Source organism: Alternaria hordeiaustralica, assembly GCF_023758085.1.
Source record: "Alternaria hordeiaustralica strain BMP 2776 chromosome Unknown scaffold_44, whole genome shotgun sequence".
Taxonomy (NCBI): domain Eukaryota; kingdom Fungi; phylum Ascomycota; class Dothideomycetes; order Pleosporales; family Pleosporaceae; genus Alternaria; species Alternaria hordeiaustralica.
This window is the reverse complement of record NW_026056816.1, coordinates 63,570-87,923: the sequence shown is the minus strand read 5'-3', so window position 1 is coordinate 87,923 and position 24,354 is coordinate 63,570. Positions and strand designations below refer to the sequence as shown.

The window sequence follows — 24,354 nt, the reverse complement described above, 5'->3', positions numbered from 1 at the left end:
ATCGCTGGCCCTATCAAAAAGGTCCAGTGTTTGAACCAGCAGTAACAGGTAGGTGTTCGAGTGCTGGTATCCAAGCGGTTCGTGAACAAGACTAACGTGTTACCGAACATCAGACGTCCAAGCTCTTCCAGCCTGAAACATGTGCTTCTACGACCAACACAGGTTCGTCTGCGGCGACTGGAAGTGGGGCCACTTCCGACAGCACTGCGCCAAGGAGTACCGAATCGGCGAGACGTGTGGCATGAAGCTCATCATGCAGACAATTCCTACGGGAACATACTGCAAGCTCTGTGAGAAGATCAACACCAAGATGCGCCGCCGTGCCGCTGAGGTGGACCGCATCGGGCGCTGGCAGCGCGAGCCTCACAAGTTCGGTGCTTCGATCGAGAAGTCGATGGAGATGATTCGCAGTCTGGATGGAGAAATCAATGAGCTGTCTTGCGAGCGCAACCGTCGACTGCAAGCAGTCTACTGAGGTTACAGCGGCCATGGCGCGGGCGTCTGCAGTTTCGTTTCATGTATACCGCTTCGGTATTTTCTTTCAGTTTGAGGCCATTCATTTTTTGGGTCCAGAGGCGGAGTGATGCACGCAGAGCTGGCATTGAGCGATGGCATACGGAACAGGGAAGGCCGGGCGTTACCTCTTACAGTCGCTTCTTTCTATTCCTGAGATTCTCAGTATTTAATGATGCAATGACCATTTCCAGTTCATATGATTGGTTGCGTCCTGGATTGTGGTGATCGTAGCCGCTGTGCTTGGATTGGGGGCTGAAGCTGTCCAATCCGTGACCGTCGCGTAGCCGCGAATAGAAGTGGAGAGCTCATGGTGCACGGCCCGGCGAGAGACAGTACGGCGCTTTCCACTCAGTCAGGGAAGGCTGGTCGGGTGTTCGGGTGAAGAATTTGCGCCATGCAGCAAGGTCGACCATCGTGAGATGAAGCGGGCGGAGGGTCGGATTCGGTGGTGTTGTTGTGTCGGAGGACGGCTGGTGGGGTAAATTTCGCAGCTTGGCAGACACGTGACGACGCTAGGGCTCACTCGGATGGTGTGAGCGGGTAGTGCCGATAATGCCCCGGGCTTAGTTGCCTATCCCATAGTGTCAGCTGGTCGGCCTGCACTCACTCTGTCATCTTGTGTACTCTTTCTTCCACGTCTTTGAGCTGGCTTGCGTTGCCTATGGACACCACGACATGTTCGTTCGTCCGTAGAGCTATCCTGACAGCAACCCGCATGGCCTACGGTCGATCGATCCCCCTGTGTGGCCGAGCTCATGCGGCGCAGATATGTGTACGTTCTGGATTATCGAAGGAAAGGTGCGTGAACCGATGCGTTGATCAGGTGGGTATGCGCAGTGGTCTGCGAGTACTTCGCCCACTTTGTCGGTGTCGCTCTGATGATCATCTGTTCTCGTGGGCGATCTGTCGTGTTCCGTGTGTCCCATCGTGCTTTTCGTGCGGGCTGCACGATGTTCTTTCTCGTTCTTCCAGTTGAGAAAAATGCTTTCGAGGTCAGCTAAGCTATACAGTGGTCGTAGTAGGTTGCAACAGTCTCAAGAGCCAGGAAGGAAGGTTAGAAGAGTCGACTTACGTGGCGAACGCTAAGTGGCCTGAATAGCGGCCGATCGCCTTCATACGTCTTCAAGGCTCGACTCCACCACGATTCTTCTCCGCCATCCGCTCTCCGTATCGTTATCCAGACTTGGTGACTCACCACCCGATGTGTGTTCTTGCGAAGGAGAGCGCGGGTCGTCCAGACGAGAGTGTCAAGAGCGTATGGGGCTACCCAAGGTTCTTGAGTATGCTGCGACTGAAGCCCTACCACGGCGAGTAGGTTTAAGCGCTCGTGACATACGACAGGTTATCATTCGTGTACTACCGCTCCTCCCTCGGGCTGAAAGACGCGGTTAGGTGGACACCTGAGGGGCATACGTTCAGCTCGACGACCAATGAGCCAGCTCGACGTGTTGTCAGCAGGACCACTCGGACATGGTTCGTACATGACTTACGACAGAAGCCATGTCTAAAAGCCGCACTTTGGATGTATTGGGCTGCAGTTGAATTTGTGTGCATAGCCGGAACACATGTAAAGCACCGGTTCGACCAATGATATCTCGAGACAGCACTTTTGGATATGCTGGGCAACCAACCCAGTACTTCTCTCATCTCGCTACAGTTCGGTAGTGGGCGACTAACTAAGTTGCATGTACTGGCGATACGTACCGCTTGACGCTCATTCATCCTGCTCTTTTCGTCGTCGCTACAAGCCTTGCGCATAGCGACTTTACCCTTTTGGGTCGATCTTGCTTGCCATAGCGCTCCCGCATATTATCTGCATATCGGAACGGACGCACTACGTGTCCCGCGCCAATCATGACAACATCGAGGTTCACAGTTGGATCCTGCTTTCAACAGCTTTCATCGTTTTATTGTCTTATCGTGACGGCGACTGTACCCGTCGACAGTCTACACCCAACGTCCAAGCTGCCGTCCCAAGATCTGTGTTACCAAAAACAGGTGTAGACTAGTATTCAGGGCGACAAAGGATGTATTGCGTTCGATGCAAGGCCTGTCATAGCCTATGCACACCTTGTAGGACATGCGAATGTGGTACGTTCTTCGCCAAGGGCTTGACCAATCACAGTCCAGAAGCGGCATTCTGCCTCGATCGCATGCCGCCGACTTCGCCCAACGAAAACCTTGGACAGCCACGAAGTATGGCACGCTAAACTGTTTCCATGATCATTAAGATTACCTTGATTTTCTGTACATGATGCAGTAACTCGGAGATTGCAGCTTTTCCAAAACGGGTTGTTACTCCAGGTATGGTCGACGGTTCTACGCCCAATAGCGCGCGCTCCCACCCCCACCGGCGGCTCGTCTCGCAGCGAACGTCTAGGATGGCCCTTGCTGGTCGGCGAAGGTGTTCAAATACCCCACGTTGTTTTCGCAAGAGAGGCAAGATCTTCTAATATGAGGAAAGGACCAGACGTTCGTCGTGTGGCAGCTGGACCAAGCGCCTACAGGGGACGCGAACCAAATTTGGAATACCCCGGCTACTGTATCTTCCATCCCTACAGCATCGTTCCACGGAAACTCGACACTGGGCGCGCTGCTACAATAACACTCTGGACAAGTCTCGTGGCTTCTGAGGACAGGCTCATAGAATCCACCTAGATACGTCAATCAACACGTGATCGGCCGTCTGGGCAATCTCCTTTCACCAGGAGACCTCCGCAACCTCAATGCAAGCTTCATGAAGTACTCCACCAATGTCATCATAGAGTATACCGCGAAACGATATCGAGTTTCTTCGCATTACTACACCAGCGGTGCTAACATATAACTCGCCCGTCCCTCTGGAATTTGATCTCAACGCTCCATAACTTTGAGACTACACACGAATCAACAGTCTCACGTTGTGAAAGGATCAATCTTTACCATCAGGTTTTTGGCGTCAAGTCGGTTGGGATAGTTAAAATAATGGTAGTGGCAAAAGTTCGTTCCAAACATCCGCATCCAAATCACAACTTAGGGCATGTACAATATTACATCAACTTCCAAATGCGCGTTCCGACGACGTCGAAATCTACTCCCACTCCAATCATCTACAACCCATCTACGCCTTCTCCATCTCCTCCCCAACATCCCTCAACCTAACCCTCAACCCCCCCTTAGGCCTCGCCGTAATCCCCCCCTGAATCCCCGCCACATGCCCCTCCACCTCAAACCCCATCTCAAACCTGCCCACCAAACCCGCCACAAGACAAGCAAACTCCGCCTTAGCAAACTGCATACCAATGCAACTCCTTGGCCCATGCAAAAACGTCGTAATGGCATAGTTTGACTCCGCGCCGCCGGTATTGGCAGTACCGGGCTGCATCCAGCGATCGGGGTTGAAGGAGCGGGCATCTGGGCCCCAGAGGTGGGTGGACGTGTTGATGGCCCAGGGGCAGATTACGACGGTTGTGCCTGCGGGGACAGGGTGGGATTGGATGGTGGTGTCGTGGGCGGTTTCGCGGAGGGTGAGGGGGACGGGGGGGTAGATGCGTGTTGTTTCTTGCAGTACGGCGTTTAGATACGGGAGTCGGTCGATTTCGGTGGAAGAGATCTGGCCACCTGGTTGTAGTGCTTCAGGTAGCTCGGTGCGTATCTCCTGTCGTAGCCGCGTTTGCACATCGGGGTTTTGACACAGAAGATATACGGCCCATGACATGGCTGAAGCGGTGGTTTCGTGGCCCGCGGCCAGGAACGTCATAAGTTGGTTTACGAGGTCTTCGTCGCTGAAACCACCGGATTCCATGGCTACACTTAAAATGTCCATGCCTTTTGCCTCGCCGGATTGCAGCTTCTCGCGCTTGTCGTGGATGAGATCTCTAGCGACTTTCTTGATGGTGTCAACTGCGTTGCCGATTATGTCGTTGCGTGCCAAGGGAAGATTGACGGCGACCCAGTGCGGGAGCAGATTGAGCAATACTTGGATGAGTTGAGCACCTCGCGCGCCGGCGAAGATCTTGCGGTAGGTCTCGTTGAGTTCGTTGGACGGGTTGCTAATGGCATCGAAGTCTTTGCCCATTCCTGCTACACCGATGATGTCGAGAGTGGCGCGGGAAGCCCAATGACCGATTTCAACTACGGATGATCCATCAGGGCTGCTCTTGATGGTTTCAGCCAGCTTGTCCGTGAATTCCTGGGATTTACTCCAGAAAATCGGGTACAAGTCTTTGACGTGTCGGAAGTTGAACGCAGGCATAAGTGCCTTTCTCTGGCGCTGGAATCACATACACATTAGCAATCATCTTCTGAAGTCCCATCATCTATACACACCTTATGTTCATCCCCCTCCGCCAACAAAATCCCCACACCCAACAACCTCCCCAACCCCTTCCTCAACCTCCCCGGCTTAACAAACTCATAACTCCTCGTCACCAGCACCTCGCCAATAGCCTTCGGATTCGTCACCAGTATCCTCGGCTCATTGAACAACCACCGATAATACAACACACCGTCATTCGGCACATTGTCAATCCAATCTCGCTGCGGCTCGCCAGTCGGGTCCTTGTAGATGCGTCGGAAGTGGCCGAGCAGGAAATGGCCATCTGGCGGCGAGGGTAGATGTCGCAACGGACTCAGAAATAATGGGTGGATAACGATGGACCATGCTAGTTGGATGAAGACTGCGATTGCGAAAAGCGCAATTGTGTTCTTGATATAGCCTTGCGAGACGGCGACGGCGGGCGCATACCGCTGACTAAACCACGTCCACGCCGCAGCTGCAAGCAGCAAGAAGCGTTTCGGCACTGCCATAACAGGGAATCTGCGCAAGGGGCGCGGTCGCAGATGTTCGAAAGGGATTGACTGTTTGGGATCGATTGACCTGCGTGGATGTGGCGAAGCGACGAATCAAAGTGTTTCGGTAATGGATGACGTAAGGAACTTTGTTATGCGCCACAACGGGGGTTGTGATGCGGCGTGGTAAGTCAAGAACTGCCACTTGGGGACGTGTGTAGAAGGTATGTTTTCTTCAGAAGAGGAGAATGAGAGTTCAGCAAGCCAGCTTAAACATCCAGCAGCTCGCCCGCACATGCATCGTTTCGATTGCGCGTAGCTGGTCCGCAAAAGTCCGTGCGCCAGAGTCGGCATGTTGTCTTCCCGAGAACGCCCACCTGTTTAGGGCACATTTGCGACTGGCTGGCGGGATTGTTGTTCCGCGTTGGCTGAGTGGCTTCAAGGCAGCAGGAATGTTATACGGATCATGGGGCTGCAAACTGCAGTAGCAAGCGGACGAGTTTTACGGGATGATGTTGGAGAAATGTTTATGATGTGTGTTGCGATTAATGCGATTCGCGTTGCTGTATCGCGATACTACGTGGCCGAAAGCCCTAATTACGTTCCTCCCTAGACAGAAAGCTATGCTCATTTACGCTTCGTGGTCGTGTCCTCATTATCGGTTTTCCTTTCCACGGCCGTTGCAGTTGCCTCATCTGTTTGCTTGGTCTTCTTGTTTTCGGTGTCCTTGTCTTCGGTCTCCTCTGTGGTCACATCCTTCTTCACGTCCTCTTTCGACGGCGTCTTCGACAAGTGCCCTGCAGTCTGCTTCGACCAAAGCTCTGAATACTTGCCAGCTTCATTCTTCAGCAGCTCTTGATGCGTGCCGCGCTCAATGATCTCGCCCTTCTCCACGACCAGAATTTGATCCGCATCAGCGATCGTGCTGAGGCGATGCGCAATGACGAAGGTCGTGCGACCTTGGCTCAGTTTGCGGAATGCTTGCTGAATGAGCGCCTCGATAGAAGAGTCGATTGCTGAGGTAGCTTCGTCGAGCATGACAATCTTGGGATTCTTGAGGAGTACCCGCGCGATGGCTATGCGCTGGAGTTGACCGCCTGAGAGACGAACACCACGTTCGCCAACCTTGGAGTTGTAGCCGTCGGGGAAGCCAACGATGTCGTCGTGAATGGCAGCAGCGGCGCATGCATCTTCGATCTCCTTGTCCGTTGCGTCGAGTTTGGCGTAGCGAATGTTCTGTCGGATGGTCTGGTTGAAGAGGACAGGGTCTTGCGGCACAAGACCGAGAGCATTCCTAAGACTGGCTTGCGTGACTGAACGTAGATCTTGACCATCGATCATGATTGAGCCGCCGGTGACGTCGTAAAAGCGGAACAGCAGTTTCAGCATTGTCGACTTGCCGCCTCCTGTCTCACCAACGAAGGCGATGGTCTGTCCGCCTTCCGCCTTCAGGTTCACGCCCTTGATGATGGGCTTACGCTCGTCGTAGTGGAAGTCGACGTCCTTGAACTCGACTTCACCCGCGGAAACCACAATGTCTCTCGCACCGTCTTGGTCGGCAACTGTAGGTTTAGTATTGAGTAGCTGCAGAAGGCGCTCAGCATCAATAAGCGAGCTGGAGATGTGGCGATAGCTGTATGAGAGAACGTATAGAGGCGATGTCATCGTGTGCCAGTACATGATCAGAGTGACCAGATTACCAACTGGCTTGCGGCCAGTGACAATCTGCGACATACCAAAGACGCAAGCACCGGCGAATCCGAGAGTTGTCAGAGCGTCCTGTGCCGCATGGCCGCCCATAGATCGGAAGTAGTATGCGTATTGAGCGGAGATGGTGTTCATGATGTTCTCTGCATAGCGCTTGTGTTCAAACACCAATCGGTTGAAGTAAGCGACCGTCTGCCAGTTGTGGACAGTCTCATTGACCGTAGAGCTTTCAGTACGCTGCTTCTCGACGTAGTCTCTTCGCTTCGGCTGAGAGAGGGTCGTGAAGTAGAACCCGATTACGATGTATGCTGCGCCCATGAAGAGGATGATGAAAGCCATATAAGCGTCAAACAAGTGCGTCACGTAGTACATGGCTACGAAGAGGTCCAGCAGAATGGGCGCAATATCGAACAGAACCATCTCGATGAGCGAGTTTAGAGACGACGCCTGTTCAACAGCCTTCAGAACCTCTCCGGAGTCTTTCGAGGTGTGGAAATCCATGGATAGACCTAGAACATGCTCGTAGGCGAGCAAGGTGATGCGCCGATATGCGGAGTTGGAGATGACCAAGTTTGCGATGCCGTCGATTATGCCGAGCCCAGCATAGCTGTTGATGTATGAGAACAGAATCCACAGACCGATGTCCTTCCACGGCATGACACCACTCTGAGTCTCATAAGAGTGCTGTAACTTGTTCGTGATGATACCGATTTGGCGAGGAGTAAGCAAATTGAGAACGCGCTCTTGAAGCATGTGGACAAGTCGTAGACCCAGGCAAGCCATGACTTTCCAGTCGTCTCTCGGGAATAGGTAGGGCAAGAACACGGCGAATCCCTTGAGATATCCGAACCAGCCACCCTCCTCTTCGAGACGCTTTGCCTGCTGATCTTTGATGTCTTTGTCGTCGTCCTTCGGTGGTGCTTCCTCATCATCGCTCGATGTTCCAGTAGGGATGGTGCCATATCCAGCGTTGCCGTTGGGTGTCGATGAACCATTCGCTTGCTTTCCTAGCAGAGCCTGGCGTTCCTCGTCCGTGCTGACCTCCCGCTGCTTGGTGACCAGAATGACAAAGGCATCAAGTAGCAATATGAGCGAAGCCAACGCCCTAACGCAGTCAATCACGAAAGGCGCATTCTTCTGCCGACCCTTCTCTGGGATGGAAAATGCTGTTATCAGGCATGTTGTAGTCTCGAAAGCGAATTGCAGGACGAATGCGCCAAAGTAGGCGTGCCACCGTAACGCCTTACTCGACCAGAGTATGTATGCGAGCGGACTCCAGACCAGTATCGACCCTAAGCAGCGGATTGCTGCAGGTTGTGGTGCCTCGTAGTCCCAATCGCCCATTGACCGGCTGAAGTAGTAAAGTACCTCTGTGATGTATGCGACCAGTATTGTGAGCATGGCGATAAGTATGCTCCACCGCCTCTTTGCTGATACTAATCGTGGTTTTTGCAATATGCACAAACTGAATGCGCAAGCTCCCATGTAGTAGAAGCCAACCGTAGGCGCATGCATGTAGTTGAGGAGGGCCATGGCCGGGTAAAGCGGTGTCGCGGGTTCTGGCTGGTCCATCGTTGCGGTCGTGATCGTGAGCTCGTTTCTTCGTTGATGTTCCTGTTCTCGTAGCGTCTGTCTTAGACACTTATGGCTGCGCACAGATACACGGTCTGTGCAAGGTCGTGGGAGGCGACTTTATCGTCTCACACGGTTGTTGGATGCCTGTGAGTAGGTCGCACACCAGGTCTCGAACTGGCAAGGGGAGGGCGCCGAGAGGAGGGTGCTTGGTGGTGTGCGAATCCGGCCGCTGCGAGGAGGCAGAGGCTGCAGCCCCAAGCTTTTGATTTGGTGATATGGTCTTCAGCCGCACCGCCACAACGCTCTTCTCCGCTTAAGAATACCCGGCGAGCTCAGCCAGGAGGGTTCGAGTATGTGTATGCTGCTGTCGTGATGGGCAGGGTTGTCTTCGCTTAAGGCCTGGGTTTCGAACAGCCCGCGACGCGTACTTTGCGACAGCCTCCCGAGTTATACGATTGCGCGGCGCAAACTTCCGCGCAGACGACTGTCACGCGCGCTTGATGATTTTGGCGGTCTGTTGATGGAGACGCGCTGTTTGGTTGTCGCGCTTTGCGCATTCCGAACTGAAGAAGCTGCGCGCCCTTGTTAGCCTAGTCGGTGTGGCTAGTGCCCGCTGCTAGGTCTACTGCAATCACCATGCAGTCCACTCACCGCCGTCTCCAGCTATCTGCTTGATGCGGCGTACAGCGTACGGCGACACTCCGGTGCCGCCGCTGCTGAAGAAGCGGCAACGATGTATATATAGCGCTGCATTTTCCCAGAGAGTCGCCGGTGAGGCCGCACACCCCAAATTTCTCTAGAGCCGTCATCAAGCGGCGAGACCCCGCTCTAGGCAGAAGCAAGCACCCAACACAACAGCCATGGCGGCAGAGCGACCGTCGGCGCTCGAGGCGGCAAAAGAGATTCGGGAAAATGGTTCACGGCCCATAGCGGGGTTGGACTTGATGGACGATGCGGCTCCTTGCAGGTGTCACATCTGCAAGATGCGAGTTCCTTCTGCGCCGCATTGGGTAAGCGAGGCTGCACTTCCTCAGGTACCGTGCATGCCTTCTGTAGATCCGCAATGCACGACACGTCGACTTGAATACCATCAACGGCATCCACTCCTAGCGTTTGATCTAGCTTTCTTATCAGACAAGCACACCGCCCAGTCCTCTAGCAGCTTTGCTAGTCACCACGAGAGCCTCACTAGCGACTAGCAGGAGCCTCACGCCGTTGGTCTGGGAGAATGCTGTACCGAGCTTTTGTCGCCACGTCATGACTACGACACCGCGTTTGATATCAAGACTGACTGTTCTCCACGCTCAGAAGCGTCGTTGATGCTGTTGCGATCCACCGAGCACATCTGCATCCTCGGTTCCAAAGTCTGGTCCAGATGTCAAGCACGCCTCTGTCAGTACCAGGGTAGCATCGCAAAGCCATCGATTATGCAATGTGGCACGACATCCAACAGATCTAGATCCACTGCGAGATCGGCCCGCAGGATCCGCACGTTCGCATGGCAAAGATGGGGCCATCCAACGACCACGGCCATCCAACAGCGACCCGGCCCAGGGTCTTCTCTGTCTTTCGCGCTCGAGCCCGGGGGTCTTTTCGCGAGGGTACTTTGGTTGTGTACATTGGGGGGGGGAGATATTCGGTAACGGTGGTTCCCCGGCCCAGGGTCTTTTGGCGACCGTACCACACCCCACCCAACAGATATACAAGTCTCAAGAAACACCTCAGTACCTCGTAGCAGCAACATTAACAAATCAGACTCATCTCTCTGTACGCTTATTAATCAGACTGCGGCGGCTGTGAGCGGCTCATCACTTCAAGACATCTGAGTGCACCAAAAACCACAGCAAAGTCACACAACTTCACAGTCAGATCAAAGACATCAAAGTCAGACTACACTACGATCATCCAACATCTTCATCCCCACTTACGCCTTGAACGACCACGATTACCCCATCCAGTAACCCGAACTCCCAACTTACCATCTCCACCGTTTGTCACCACCGTACCACCAACGCACGCAGCTCTCCCAGGCCCCGAACAGGTGAATGCTACGCAACATGCCCTCCAAACTCATGACTCCAATACCACTTGTGACAGATGTGACAGCACGAACCCGCGCCCCGCCATGTCACACGTTCTATAAAGAACTATTTCCTCTTCACATAATCAACAATGACTGGTCCTTCGTTCGCCTCCCGCTTCTTGTTCGTTTTGCAGCCCGCTTCCGTCGTGTATGTGAGTCGGCTGGCTATCTCTTATTCTTCTCTTCACATAGCGCGTCGGAAGGATTGTATATAGCTTGGTGGTGGTTGCGGTGGTTATCTCTCTTCTTCCTGCTCTTTGCACCTGTACTTGTACATACATTCCACTTTCCACCCGTCTCTATCCGTCCATCATCAAAGGCAAACCAAAGATCTCGAACAGGCACAGTCCCAGTCCCAGTCAGTGAATACTCCCTCGAAACGAGCAATATTTGCCCCTCGCTCCCTCGAGTCTCGCCACCCATAACCCTCAGTCACCCCCGTTTGAACCCGCTCGCCCCGGATCCGACATTCCATTCCGGTTGGATTTCTACAACTCTGGCGCCTGGATCTCGCGTCATTGTGCCCCGCGTTAGTCCGAGCGTAAAGCACCAACTTCTATCAGATTGATCAGGAGTTGGCGCCTTTTTTACATCCACTTTCTACCGTCCACATCTATTGCGATCAATACCGTTCTGAATCAGTTTCTCTATTTCGGATTTGAATCAGAACACAACGGTCCAAGCGGCAAGTCACCGAGAAGTCTCAGGCGACTACTGAGACCCTTTGTCAGTCTTATATCTTCAGAGTATATATCCCCCACCATCAGCTTTTCCCTCAGCGTCCACACCAGCAGTTCAAAGTACTGCGATACAATCCACAGTACACTCATCCTCCGCAAGGACAAGGCGACTAAACAACATGAGCGACGCAACACCCGACCCACCCCCACCCGCACCAGAGCAAGCAGAGCAAAGCTCACCACGTGGCGCCATGGATCCTCCAGCAACACCAGGTCCAGATGCGGGCCTTCACGCTAAGGTACCAACTGCAACAACACTCGTACCCGCGCCTTCACCCGCACCATCCACACCAGGCCGACGTAACCGCCCCCTCCTCCCCAACACCCCACGTTCATCCAGCAGTCCGTTCCCCACACGCGCGCCCCGCACCCCAGGAGCATCATCGGCCATTCAGCCCTGCACTGTCGACGAGACGCTGTTTAGTAGGGTGACTGTCCACACGGCCAAGTGCACTGAGTGCGATCAGCGGAATATGGATACTATGCGTCGTTGCCCGGGTTGTACGTTTCAGGTCTGCCAGCCGTGTTATGAAAAGCGGGTTAAGAATAACAAAGGTCTGCTTCATGGTAATATGGCGACGCCAGGTGCGGCTGGAGTTGGCGCTGGTACTACTCCTGCGGGTAGGACGGTGAGGCGTAGGCCCGTGGCGAGCAGTACACCCGTACGTGAGAGTGAAGAGAAGAAGGAGGATGAGGTTAAGGAAGAGGAGAAAGAAGTCGATCCTGCGCCGAAGGAGACTGGTGCATCAGCCCAGAAGTCGTCGGCGAAGAAGCGCTCGATCAGGAAGAAGCCGGTTGTTCTTGACAGTGAGGTCGACGAGCTATCTTCCGAAGACGACTTCGAGCCAGACGATCACTCACCTACACCAAGCAAGAAGCGCAAGACTGAACTCACCTTCGCCGAGAGCGCGCTTGCTACTGCCACTCGGACACCACCTGCCACACGCGCAACTCGACGATCAACCACCGCTCCAACCTACCAAGATCCACCATCCCCGCAGTCTGACCCCGTCGACGGCAGTGTGCGCAGCGGCGGTAGGTCCAACGGCTACTTAGGCGGTGACTACAAGGGCGATCCAGACCTCTATGATGCTGCCATCGGACCATACGAAGAGCCGCTGTTGAGTCGCCAAAACCCCGTCCTGTCGAACCCAGCCTCGAGGATCCCCGATATCATCAAGCGAGGTGGTGCACCGAGGCCACAGGGCGAGACGTATAAGTACATCCAGAAGCATCTCCGTGAGAAACTGGGATTAGAACAGACAGGCGAGACGACAGGCGAAGAGACTGTGGCTTCCTTGGCTGAGCAGAGTGTAAGTAATGAGTTTCGAGCTGTGATCGACGACGAAAAAGCTGACACAACGAACAAGACCGCCGATCAGCACGCAAACGAATGCACCGTCGGCGCTTTCGTCGAGCAGATGGCAACCAAGTACCTCAACGCCGACACCATGGACGGAGACGATAACAAAGCCCTCTTCAACGCCATGGAGAGCGCCGCGTTGGTCTGGGGTAAGAAGACATTCAAGAAGCTCGATCCGGAGAAGCAGCGCATGGTGCAGCCGGGCTTGAAGTTGCGTCTTGACTTCATCGACGCGGAGTTTCGGGAGGAGTTGGCCAAGTTGATGGATGAGCGCGCTGGTAGTATGCTTGCGGAGTTGGGTGTGAGTGACGAGAAGCCTGCGACTGGTCCTCCGGACTTGTTGTTCAAGGCTGTCTAGGGTAGGTGATGGTGATGATGGTGGTGATGGCGGTGATGGCGTTGTGTCTGCCCGAGAGATGATTGATTTTGCATGTCTTGCATTGCTAGACTTTTCAGCGATAGACAGAGTTGTCGGGACTTTCACCAGTCCATTCACATGGGTAGCGAGTCGGCATTGGTTGGCTTCGTCTGGCCAGCTTGGCATTTGCCTGGGATAGCGAAGTACTATCGTAGGAGCTTGTATCTAGAAATCAATTGCATCAGATCAGTAATGAAGACCAACGTGCCTCGTATAATGGCATTGCCGGACCGACTCTTGAGAGACATGAACGAAAGGAGACGAGAAGACGTTCGATGCAGACATGATTATGCTACTTGAAAACGTACGTAAACGACCTCATCCCGAGGCGTAGGAACAACAGAAGGAAAAGATTATGGGTATCCGTAAAGGCGCTGATGCAATGCAGAATGCGACAAACAATGAAAAGGTACGTATAACCTCAGCACCTCAGCTGAAGACCCCGCACAGGGCCGAACAACATCGCCGTCCTCGAAACTCCCAGTGTAGATGTCTACCGCTGACCGAACTGAATCGTCAGCTTCCCCTTGGCCGGCTTAATCTGCTCCAGCTCATCCTCGCCCTGGTTGCCCATGGCATTCTCGAGCCATGTTGTCTCGTCGTCATCGTCGTTACCCGCGGAGGATGGGCGCTGGCTCCGTATCGACTTGAAGCGCTCGTTGAAGAGGTGTGCGTATTCGTCGTTCTTGGAGGGCTGTTCGGTGACTTCGGGGAGGGCGCTCGGTTGGGAGACGGGGATTAGTTGCCTGCAGGATATCAGTGTCGTGTTCTAATGGAGATGCAGAACGTCTAAGGGACTTTGTGGCCGTTGACTCGGAAGGTACAGGCTCCTTTGCGGGAAGGTGCGAGCGACTTTGTGGGATGGTGCAGACTCAGATGCAGGAAGGAACGTCCATAGATGAGGAAGGTGGCACTCACTCATTCGTCTCAGCGCAAATTCGCTCCAGATTTTCTCGCTGACGTCGAAGCTCCTCTGGGTCTGGCTGGGGCGCGTTGTGGGTGCTGCTGGCGGTTCCATAGTTGGGCTGGTATTGGTCTCCGAGTAGGTGCGAGGCGTCCGAGTTCTGTATGAGAATATCAGCGATCCGCATACGGTATAGAAGCATCCATGTTACTCACGTCAGACTCAGAAGTCCTTCGCCCTCCCAGGCACGACGAGCAGATACCCATCGAATGCGCGCGACGGTGGCTGGCGGAAGCGGTGGAGCTGTATACGCACTAGTGTGAACGGAGGTCTATGATCTATACGGAAGCGACGGGAAGGTGACGAGCAACTACACGGGGCATGCTGTACGGCCCGTAGAGGAGAAGCTGGCGCAGTTGTCGAAGTTCACGAGCGATGCTTCCTTGAGTTGTGATGATCGGCGCCGACAATCTCCGGGGGTCTTGGCGAGCAAGGAGCCGCATCGTCACTTGGGCGTCTACGCATCCTTCCTTCCTTCACAAGCTTTGCGCTGTTCAGCCTCATTTGTTATGATGATGATATATTCTATGTACAAAGAGATTATTTGTTACTTTCTCTTCGTCGTGTAGCAAGCCTTTTCTTTATACAACACAGACCTTGCGCTTTGGAACCGAAATGTCCTCCCGATCCCTACATACACAGCAAAATATCGACCTCGCAACGACATCCTCGCTATATAACCTTGTTACATGAGCGCATCTCATGTCTTACACCAACAGTATACCTGAATGGCCCTCCTCGCGCCTCTTTATCGCCTAGAGCCGACGAAAAATCTTCCTCGCTTTGTTCCTTGGACACATCGCGCTGCTCATTGTGAACTGAAGATTGGTGTGGGCCAATGTCACCCCTTGTTCCTCCCAAACCTTCTGAAAGACTTGTTACGCTGCCCCACCTCATACAAGAAAGAACCTGAACAGGCCTGCGGACTACATCAAGACAAAGACCTGCAGGGTGTGTGACCCAACGTCAATGTAGGCTCCAGGGTGTTCAGCGTTTTCCTAGAATGGCGTGGCCCTAGGGATTTGGTGGTTGATGAGGCCTTGTTGACGAACGAGGCTGACGGTCGCGGTTGCGCTCGCCGCCGCGCATGCTCTTCGGCCCCGTTGGTGGATTAAACCCGCTGTCCCTCGTACCATTCCCAGCCCGTGGTTGTTGAGGCTGCGCTGGTCGTGTCCTCTTGTGGTTAGCCGGCATAGTCGCTGGTGGTGGTGGTGGCGGCGGCGGCGTCCTTGTCGTGCTAACGTCTCTGGCACCGGGGCGCGTAATAGGAGCTGGGTTACGCCCATCCGGTGCTGTCTGAGCCCGAGGCGGACGGTTGTTTGCGTCCGTGTCATCGTTGGGTGGCTTCGGCTTGTGTTGAGCCTCGAGAGCCGCGATTCTCTTTTCGAAAACTACAAGCAAAGATTGCTCCGCAGTCCGTAACCGGCTCAGCGCATCGATATCGAAGCCAATAGTCGTTGGAACCGAAGCGATCCTTCCGGCAGCCGATCCAGGAGATGCGGTGAGAAACTCGTGCAGTTTCATCAAGCGGAAGTATTCCTCGGCCGCGAGCCAGCCCCAGATGTAAACATTTGGTGGAACCTTGGCCCTTGATATCTCGCCAGCGAAGACATGAGTTGTTGGCTTGAGCATTCTGGAGTGTCCCCTTCGCGTCATTTGGAGCTGGGCGTGCGGACTGTTGTTTCCTCCAGGTCCATTCGGGTCGTCCTTCGTGGCCATTCCCATGTACTTTGCGCGTTCCGACTCCGATATCCAAGGCACTTCTAAGCCGCGATCACCGACGCTGCGACAATACCAGCCGGTGACGTAAGTAGCTTCAACTCGGCAAACCACGAAAGGGACGTCTTCTTTGATGTATATCAGTCCTTGCGAAGACAGCGTGAACTTCTCTCCAACATCCGCATCAGGGTCGGACGAAAAATCGCAATGTCGAACGGATATCACAGTCCCGGTTTTGAGTAGCTTCGTCAGATCTTCCTGACACGTATCCTGGGGCTGTCCATACGCCGGTCCCCATTGAAAGCTTGTGTTCTTGCTGTGGTCTATCACAGTGTAGCTTATGCCGGGAGCTGGAGACAGGCGTAGCAGATCTGGAGTGCGATCGGAAGGATCTGGAGTGCGCTTGGTGGGATCTGGAGTCCGCTTGGTGGAATCTGGATTGCGCTTGGTGGGAGCTGGAGTACGCTCAGGGGAGGGCGATTGTTTCTGGTGGGCATCGCGACCTCGAGCATGCTCGTTCCTGGAAGGTCGATCGCCTTCTCTGGCTGGGTGTTCCCGCCGCGACCGAGAAGGTTTACCTTTCCGGGCTCGTTTTGCAACCCTGGATGGGCTCCTGGAATGGCCTTGATCTCGGTCACGAGAGCGCGTGCGTGAGCGTGATCGTTTTTGACGACGAGGATGCACATCTGGTTTATCATATTTGGATGGCTCATCGCCTTGTCCGTCGCGGCCGCGATGATCTTGCTCCTCCGCGCGATTGTTATCGTGCTCCTCGGCTGGCCCACGAACATTGCGTAAGTTGTAGCGTGACCCAGTCTCATCATCCTCCTGTGGGACCTGTGCGCGTTCAAGGCCCGGAGCCTGCTTTGGGGGTTGGCTTCCGCGAGGCATGGAGGTCAATCCCTTTCATGTGTCGAGGGGGGGTTGAAAGGTCCAGGTGAGTTGAGGTGCCCATGGAGTGGTAGCGACTGTAACTCCAGAGGGGGCTCTATTGAAATAGGGGCAGGCATCGCGGCTGTCTTGGCTTCAGTGAATGTCGAAAGCCGTTGCATCTGCCAGTCGCAGGCTGAGGTACGTGCCCAGTGGTGTTGTGTATACTCGATCCAGTCTAGTCTCGCAATCTCGCTGACAGAGCTGGACTGTCGAGAGCTAGCGATTGTGAAAGGCCGTTGTCTCAATGAAAGAAGAATGACGTCTTTGTTGTAGTCGCACTACGTTTACCGAATCCGGGTATACGTGGAGCTATAAGCCTCCTTTGTTTGAGCCTATATCATCACGACTCATTTCACCATCATGCTATCTAGAAACCTGCCAATATGGACCATCATCACCTTTTTTATCATGACTGGGACCCTGACTATCACGCCAATCAGTTGAAAGGCATATATCGTCGCTGGACGTCGAAAGACAGAGAGAGAATAGAATGCACCGAGGGGCCAGCACATTTCCTTCGCGTTCAGGACGGGCGAGAGTCGCCTGATGCGTTGGTTCTCTCGAAACCACTGGCGGAAAAGATACGCAAAGCGTTGTGCGTCGCTCACCAATACTGGAGACCCCCTAAGAGGGTCGCCGATGAAGAGAAAGAACTTTTCGAGAACGAAGCCAGAACCGAAGCCTGGGAAGAAGAGCTAGAGCACCTGATAGAAGTGATGAAAAAGAAGGTCAAGAAAACTGGACAAGCAACTGATCAGGAAAGAATCAAGCTGCAAGACCTTTTGGAAGAGCGGAAGAAGTGTCATAAGAACAAAAGAATCGACCAGTATCACCGTCGACTCGCAGAAGACTCGGTAAAGTTGGGCAAAGAGAGATGGATAAATGCATGGTTTACGGTGCAACAAGAACTCGATCGCCTGTGGGTGCGTGATGGTCAGATCGATAGATATGAACCTGATCGAGCATCTAGCCGGGATGATTCAGTACCCAGGCACCGAGAGCCGCGCGCTCGCTCAAGAACCCGGGACAGAAGACATCGAAGATCACACCGCGAACAGAGGCGGGAGGCTAGATCGCGAAGTACCAATCATGCCCAACGTCCTCGCACTGAGTCTCGGCCCAGGTCTCATTCTCGATCGCGAAGACAAGACAACAGGTCCAGGCATCGTAGAAGAGAGCCTCATACCTATGACCATGGAAGGCAGGAACGATCGAGTGGGCGAAGTCGTGGACAACCTCGTTATCGATCTCAGTCCCGCTCACGGTCGCAAAGGCATGACCGTAGACAACACCATGGACAACACCATGACCGAGCTCAATCCGAGAATTCACATGATGGTCTTGCGAGTCCGCGTTCGCCGGCTTCATCTCAATCTCATGTTCAGAGTGATCCGGAATTGTGGCGTGTAGCGGAATCCAATTGCGATACATGCGAGATCACCCCAGCCCGTCTAGAGATTACAGCGAAACCGGCACTTGACTGGAAGAGACCAGACGGCTATCGAGACGAGGACAGCCAAATCTCTGAACCCGACGTTATGCCATCGGCAATTATGGCAGATGATGTCGAGCAATCATTTAGCGATGTAAGCATCGACGACAGCGTCGAAGCAATGGCAGGGCAAGAGATTACACGCTCCGCACCAAGCTCGCGGCAAGCTCAGGACTTCAAGAATGGCCTGAAACAATTAGCGCTGGAGTACAACAAGAGAGACACGCCATCTCCAAAGCCGACTGAACCGTCTGAAGTTTTGCCTTATCGCCCCAGTGGCAATAAGCGGAAGCGCGGTGATCAAGAACTGAGTGAAAGGAAAGCTCGAAAAGTAGGCGAGCCTTCGACGGGTGAGAGTGAATCCTCGGCGTGTGAAGTGCAGAGCCTCGGGTGGGCTCAGGAGGAGCCGTGTGTGCAGGCAGTCGCGGGAAGGACTCCAGAGTCTATGAGAATGTCGATACGCGACTTTTTTAAGCCGTATCAAGGTCGTGGGGAGAGTTTGTGTTGAATTTCGTTAAGTTGTTTGATGCGAACAGTAGTCTGAATCCCAGACGAGTCTTCTGTGTTTTTCTAACACGTGTTGGAGGCGCGGCGCAGCAGGAGCGACCGCCATCGGGAAGGGCGACTGTGAGCTTGTTTCCGAGCCTCTTGAACCAGCGACTTCCTCGCGTGAATCGATTGCTTTTATTGCGTTCTAGATCGGGTGCATTTTGGCGAAGTCATAGCGCATTGGAGTTGGGACGATTAAATTGTTACGATGTTTAGGTGGCTCGAAACGCGCGCCGGCTCAATTCGCGGCCCAGCACTGCAATTTCTTGGCGTCCACGGGTCCCTTCCAAGGGTCTGAAGGGTCTAATCTTCGCGCCACCATAGAGTAGCTAAACACCTCTCAAAGTTCAATGCAAGCTCGTGGGCGAAAGCATGACCGTCGCCAGGATAATCGTTCGAACTCACAATCCATCAGCTCAGAAAGGGCTGGCCAGCAAATTGTCCTTGGCGACACGCGTGCCTAGACGTCCACTTTCATCTACGCATGCACCTTCTCAGCCTGGTCCATCGATGGACTGGTCTACGCATAGTTGCGATATCGATGCCGAACCTTTGCATCGTTATCAAAGGGGTGGCTATCATCCCGTCCAGCTCGGTGATCGTTTCAGCAATGGCAGATACAAAATCCTGCACAAATTAGGCTGGGGTGGATATTCGACTGTCTGGGCTGCGCGCGATGTCAGGTTCCGCTTTCTGCGCAACATCGAAAAACTTGAGCTGATGTGCTATTAGAAGCCAGACGTACGTTGCTTTGAAGATATCGGTATCTGAGACAAACCATCAGAATCGAGAGACTGCAGTCTTGTGTACAGTAACGGCAGCGCAATCGAATCAGCCAGGCTACCAGCATCTCATGAGAATGATAGATTCGTTTCATATCAGTGGCCCAAATGGGACTCACGAATGCCTCGTGCTGGAGTTGTTAGGACCAAGTGTGGCCGATTACCTCGACGCGCATTTCATGGAAAGGCTTCCTGGAAAGCTTGCGAAAACCATTGCGAAACAAGATTTGCTTGGTTTGTGCTGCCTTCACGAGCGAGGAATTGCGCATGCAGGTACGGTATAATGTCAATGTTCACGTCAACTCTGCTCATCGTTCTTAGATCTGCACACCCGCAACCTTGCATTCACAATTCCTTCGCTACAAGCCTTACGAGAAGACGACTTCCTCCAGAAACTTGGACGACCCGAAACGGGCGCTGTCCAACGAAATGATGGCCAGCCAGTAGAACCCAACGTGCCTCGATATCTTGTCAGACCCACTTCCTACCCTATAGATATCAAGTTGTCCTCCAGCTCTATCAAGATCATTGATTTTGGCCAATCTTTCTTATACGACGAGTGTCCTAGCGCACTGCGTACTCCACTCCCTATTCGCGCCCCCGAGATCATCTTTAAAGATAAGGTGGATTATCGTGTAGATCTTTGGAGTATGGGTTGTTTGGTGAGTTCGGCTATGGCGATATAAACCCCAAGTTAACTCGATGGAAAGCTAATGACTGATAAAGTTCTTCGAGCTCGTTGTCGGACAGCCGCCGTTTGACAGCTTCATGATAACGCCTGCAAGCCTTGTCCAGCAAATGCTCGAGGCAGTCGGGGACGATTTGCCGGATCGTTGGAAGATGGATTGGCATGCCATGAAAAAAACATTGCCTGACAGCGATCCTACTAGCTCACTTCAAGAATGGTTAGAAGAAATGTACTTTGATGGGGAGAGGCGCGAGGATATGAGCCGAGAAGACATTTTGCGTGTAGGCGCACTCATCGGAAGCATGCTACGGATGGAGCCTTCCGCGAGGGCATCAGCGAAAGAGGTTGTTCAGGATGCTTGGTTCCGGGAGCAGTAACATGTCTCAGGCATTAATCTTGTAGCACGTCGCTGTCGCGACCTGATTCAACACGTTCACACTATCGTGTGTAGTCGCAGATAATTAATGTAATCACATTGATGCGCATGTAACCTCGATCGTGAAATTGAAGAAAGAGAACACCTGGGCATGGTCATTGCAAGACTCTGAGTGATGTCATGACATGTGCTTAGTGTCACCGTGCGCCTCGTCTTCGGGTTAGCTTCAGGCGATCATCTCGGAGTTCTCGCCCCTACGCCCCTCGACTCCCTTTTCCTCTCATTATATCAAGACCGAAACGGCCTTCGCACACTCTGTCGCCCCTCAGATAAATATCGGTTCTTCTGCACCTCAATTCTCGTCGCATGCGACATGTGTGGATACAAGCCCACGAGAACACGTCTTTATTAGGACTTTTGAGTCCCGAGTCCGCCGCGCCAGCAGAGTCCGAAGACTCCACTCATCCTGTGTTACAGCCTTCGCGAACCAATGAGAACCACGACTCGAGATGCGGCGAGACCTACAATTTAGTTGTGATCAACACCCGACAGCTGTCGGCCGGTGTTGCGGCCGCAGCAATTAGGCTTGTTGGACCATCGTCAACGCAGTTATCATCCGAACAGCGAGCATTGACTGAGGCTATCACGTTGCGCTACCCCTGTTAAAGCTCGCATATACAGCACTTTGAACAACGAGGTCACTCAACGTGGGGGTCTTGCAGTCAGGAAATCACACAAAGAACCACGCGGACATCGTCTCGTCCTTCGGTCGTCAAGGAACATCGATAACAAAAGCTTGAACAAAGCACATCGCGCCATCAAGAATCCCACACTTCATTGTTCTACATCATTTACAATGAACAAGGCCTCGCTTTATATCTCGGTAGTAAGAAGCCCATTTCTTCAATTGAAGCTCAGCGTAGGGTATATCGAGAATACCTCTTGAGATGAGATACCGACATCGACCCATATACGCGCTTCGGATTCGGATGCCAGGGTAACAAAGAGGCTTCTTCGTACGAGAGGCCTCTTGTACTCTTAACCATAGTTGAGTAAATCCCCGTTCTGGTACTCACCACCCTGCTCATGCCTGCCACGACCACCATCATCCTCGTAGTGTTCACGCTCGGGACGGCGGTCCTGGTCGTGGTCGTGATCGCGCCGCTCAGGATGCTGGTACGCGCCACCCTGTTCAGCTCTGTCACGGCCACGATCGTCCTCGTAGTTCTCACGCTCGGGGTTGCGGTTGTCGTCGTGATCGCGCGACGCATGGTTATGGATAACGTGAGGCTGATATCTTCCATCTTGCATCACGTTGTTCACTGGCATGAAGACAGGACGGTTGATATTGTCGCCGAGACGCGTGTCGGCAGGGCGGTCGTGGCCTTCTTGCTGATGATTGGGTTGATCAGGTTGCGCTGATCTACCAGGGTAACCTCGAGCGTAGTCTCCGTTTCGGTCAGCTTGACGTTCACGAGGTAGTGGACTTCGCGACCGACTACGTTGCCTTCCAGGACCACGTGCGGGACGATCGCGAGGCCTACCGCCACCTGTGCCACGAGGACCAGTAGGGATCTGGGGAGATGAAGGTGCATCTTGGAAGGCAAACACTTCTCCTCCCGGTGCTGGGACATACGGGGGAGGTGCTGGCATTCGGTACGCTGCAGGGAACAGCTTTGGCTTGATAGAGCCGGTTGGTTGCTGCCGCGGATAGTGGTTATTCTCCAAACCTCGCCGTACTGCACCCTCGTCGACTCCAGATGGGGTTGGAGGCATGTACTTAAGCTCGGCAAGCCCAACAAAAGCGGCATTGCGAACCCACTCAACCATATGAAGACTGTCGTCTGTGAGATATCCTGCGAATATGAAACCCTGAGTGGGTATGACTTCGTTGGCAACAAGTACATTGAAGTTGCAATGTGTCTTCAACTCCTGGACTGACCAGCCTTCATCTTCCTTTGGATGCATGAGGATATTGTCATGGGGGCTATGTTTCCTTGAAACATCTTCGGGCCAACCTCGACGGTCAAATGGAAGTAGTCGCATGAATTGCCAACGGTTCCCAGGGTGTATCTTGTCCAGATCATGGCCTTGAGAAGTTCGGCCCCAAGTAACTAGGACTACGTTGGGGAAGACTTTCTGGACTAAGCAAATCCTCCATCCTGAGAGAGCTTTGCCATGCGCAGTCAAACCACATTTGTCCCCCAAGACCTGTTTTGGGTCCACCGCGTACTCGGAAGTACGAAACCAAAAGAGCATGCCTTCCCAGAACACCTCGTCGAGACGTTGCCGGATGGGTTGTGGTACATGAGTGGATTGCTTAGACATGATCATCGTTGTCAAGCCATCATATTGCGGGAACAAGAGCCCGGCAAGGTCAGGCATTTCGAGACCAAGATTTCCGCGCTTTATGCAACCGCCATTGGAAGCCCACCAAGAAGCGAAGTCTTGAATGAGAGCCAGCATCTGCCTCTGACCAAGTGGTGTACTGAAGTCAACGATGAGGTTTGGCCTTTGTTGTGCGCTTCCATACGCTGCTAGGAACTGCATGACTTTGCTTGTCTTGAATGTGTGCTCGGTATCTGTTCGTGGAATGGTAATAGGTGCATCGGTGGAGCCTAGGGGTGGCTCTCGCACGACGACATCTTGGTATGCTTGATCCTCACGACTACTACCACCAGGGCTGCGCTCGACTTGAGAAGGGTGTTCAGACGGTGGGCCCACGGTAGTCGCATGTACGTCGCGTCGGTTATTGGCAATCTGTTCCCGCGCTTCATGAAGCTGTGCGGTCTGGTCTTGGGGAATGGCGACTAAGCTACGCTCTTCTTGACGAGATAGTGGAGGAGCTGTGTTGGTACCCGAACGAGGCTGAAGCTCGGATGGCGAAGGGCTGGTGGTTTGCCTACCATGTTCGCGTGTAGGTTGCTCTTGGGAGCTAGCAGCAGGTTCGCGCTCTTCCCCGGGGAACTCCGAAGGTGTATGATACCCGTCTTGGCTATCAACACTCGCTTCGCGTGCTTCCCGTTGTGGTTGTGGAGAAGGGGCGTGAGTCGGCTGCGGTGCGCGCTCGATCTCTTGTTCAGGGTGCGAGAGAGGGCTGACCGGGCTCAGTGTCGAGCTTTCCGAATCGGCGACGACCACCTCTTCGAGTTCATCGAAGATCTGACCAGAGTTCGCTACATAGCCTCTAGGGCGTGTTACTCGTGATGCTTGCGGACTGTCTTTGTCTGTCTTGATTAGGATTGTTCTGGAAGTTGTAGAGGGAAAAGGCTTACCTTCATGACCACGACGACCCGACATGTTTGGCGGATGCGCAAGTGTTAAAGGGTTTTGGTAGGTGTAATGATCGAAACAGTTGTGATATTTCGGTTGAGGGTTCGGTTGAGAATTAGTTTGTGTAGAAAGGTCTATCTGGGAAGGATCAGTGAAATGCGCACTTGATGTAGTCGATTTCAGCGCAGTGATTCGCAACAGTAGCGCAAGCTCTGCCCCCTCCGGGTGGATAAATTCATCGTAATCAGAAAGTTCCTGACGTAGTGCACTGCTGCATTGGGGCGATCCGTGCAACGAGTGAGTGAATGTAGTGTGATCATCTAGTAGTTGTGTCTGCCACTGCCACTGCCCCTTGGACGGAACCAACCTAGTGGGCATCCTTAGTTGATACAGAACTGGCTGCTTT

At 53.5% G+C, this 24,354-nt stretch overlaps 7 protein-coding genes across 7 annotated transcripts; 3 read left to right on the top strand and 4 right to left on the bottom strand.

Moving 5' to 3' along the window:
* Window positions 1-139: 139 nt before the first annotated feature.
* J4E84_010652 (uncharacterized protein) lies at window positions 140-475 on the top strand (the record flags this gene model as incomplete). The annotated part of the gene is made up of 1 exon (XM_049393207.1): window positions 140-475. The coding sequence occupies one exon, from the start codon at window positions 140-142 to the stop codon at window positions 473-475; it is 336 nt and encodes a 111-aa protein (XP_049239062.1).
* Window positions 476-3,616: 3,141 nt separating this feature from the next.
* On the bottom strand, window positions 3,617-5,304 carry J4E84_010651 (uncharacterized protein; the record flags this gene model as incomplete). The annotated part of the gene is made up of 2 exons (XM_049393206.1): window positions 3,617-4,768; window positions 4,825-5,304. The coding sequence occupies 2 exons, from the start codon at window positions 5,302-5,304 to the stop codon at window positions 3,617-3,619; spliced, it is 1,632 nt and encodes a 543-aa protein (XP_049239061.1).
* A 609-nt stretch (window positions 5,305-5,913) lies between these two features.
* Window positions 5,914-8,565, bottom strand: J4E84_010650 (uncharacterized protein; the record flags this gene model as incomplete). The annotated part of the gene is made up of 1 exon (XM_049393205.1): window positions 5,914-8,565. The coding sequence occupies one exon, from the start codon at window positions 8,563-8,565 to the stop codon at window positions 5,914-5,916; it is 2,652 nt and encodes an 883-aa protein (XP_049239060.1).
* Window positions 8,566-11,873: 3,308 nt separating this feature from the next.
* J4E84_010649 (uncharacterized protein) lies at window positions 11,874-13,112 on the top strand (the record flags this gene model as incomplete). The annotated part of the gene is made up of 2 exons (XM_049393204.1): window positions 11,874-11,877; window positions 11,947-13,112. The coding sequence occupies 2 exons, from the start codon at window positions 11,874-11,876 to the stop codon at window positions 13,110-13,112; spliced, it is 1,170 nt and encodes a 389-aa protein (XP_049239059.1).
* Window positions 13,113-13,665: 553 nt separating this feature from the next.
* Window positions 13,666-15,792, bottom strand: J4E84_010648 (uncharacterized protein; the record flags this gene model as incomplete). The annotated part of the gene is made up of 4 exons (XM_049393203.1): window positions 13,666-13,918; window positions 14,091-14,236; window positions 14,292-14,314; window positions 15,270-15,792. The coding sequence occupies 4 exons, from the start codon at window positions 15,790-15,792 to the stop codon at window positions 13,666-13,668; spliced, it is 945 nt and encodes a 314-aa protein (XP_049239058.1).
* Window positions 15,793-17,171: 1,379 nt separating this feature from the next.
* J4E84_010647 (uncharacterized protein) lies at window positions 17,172-18,595 on the top strand (the record flags this gene model as incomplete). The annotated part of the gene is made up of 4 exons (XM_049393202.1): window positions 17,172-17,711; window positions 17,773-18,187; window positions 18,235-18,529; window positions 18,586-18,595. 4 exons carry the CDS (start codon window positions 17,172-17,174, stop codon window positions 18,593-18,595), a joined length of 1,260 nt encoding a protein of 419 aa, XP_049239057.1.
* Window positions 18,596-21,713: 3,118 nt separating this feature from the next.
* On the bottom strand, window positions 21,714-23,975 carry J4E84_010646 (uncharacterized protein; the record flags this gene model as incomplete). Its single annotated transcript, XM_049393201.1, has 2 exons — window positions 21,714-23,851; window positions 23,951-23,975. The coding sequence occupies 2 exons, from the start codon at window positions 23,973-23,975 to the stop codon at window positions 21,714-21,716; spliced, it is 2,163 nt and encodes a 720-aa protein (XP_049239056.1).
* Between the last annotated feature and the right edge of the window lie 379 nt (window positions 23,976-24,354).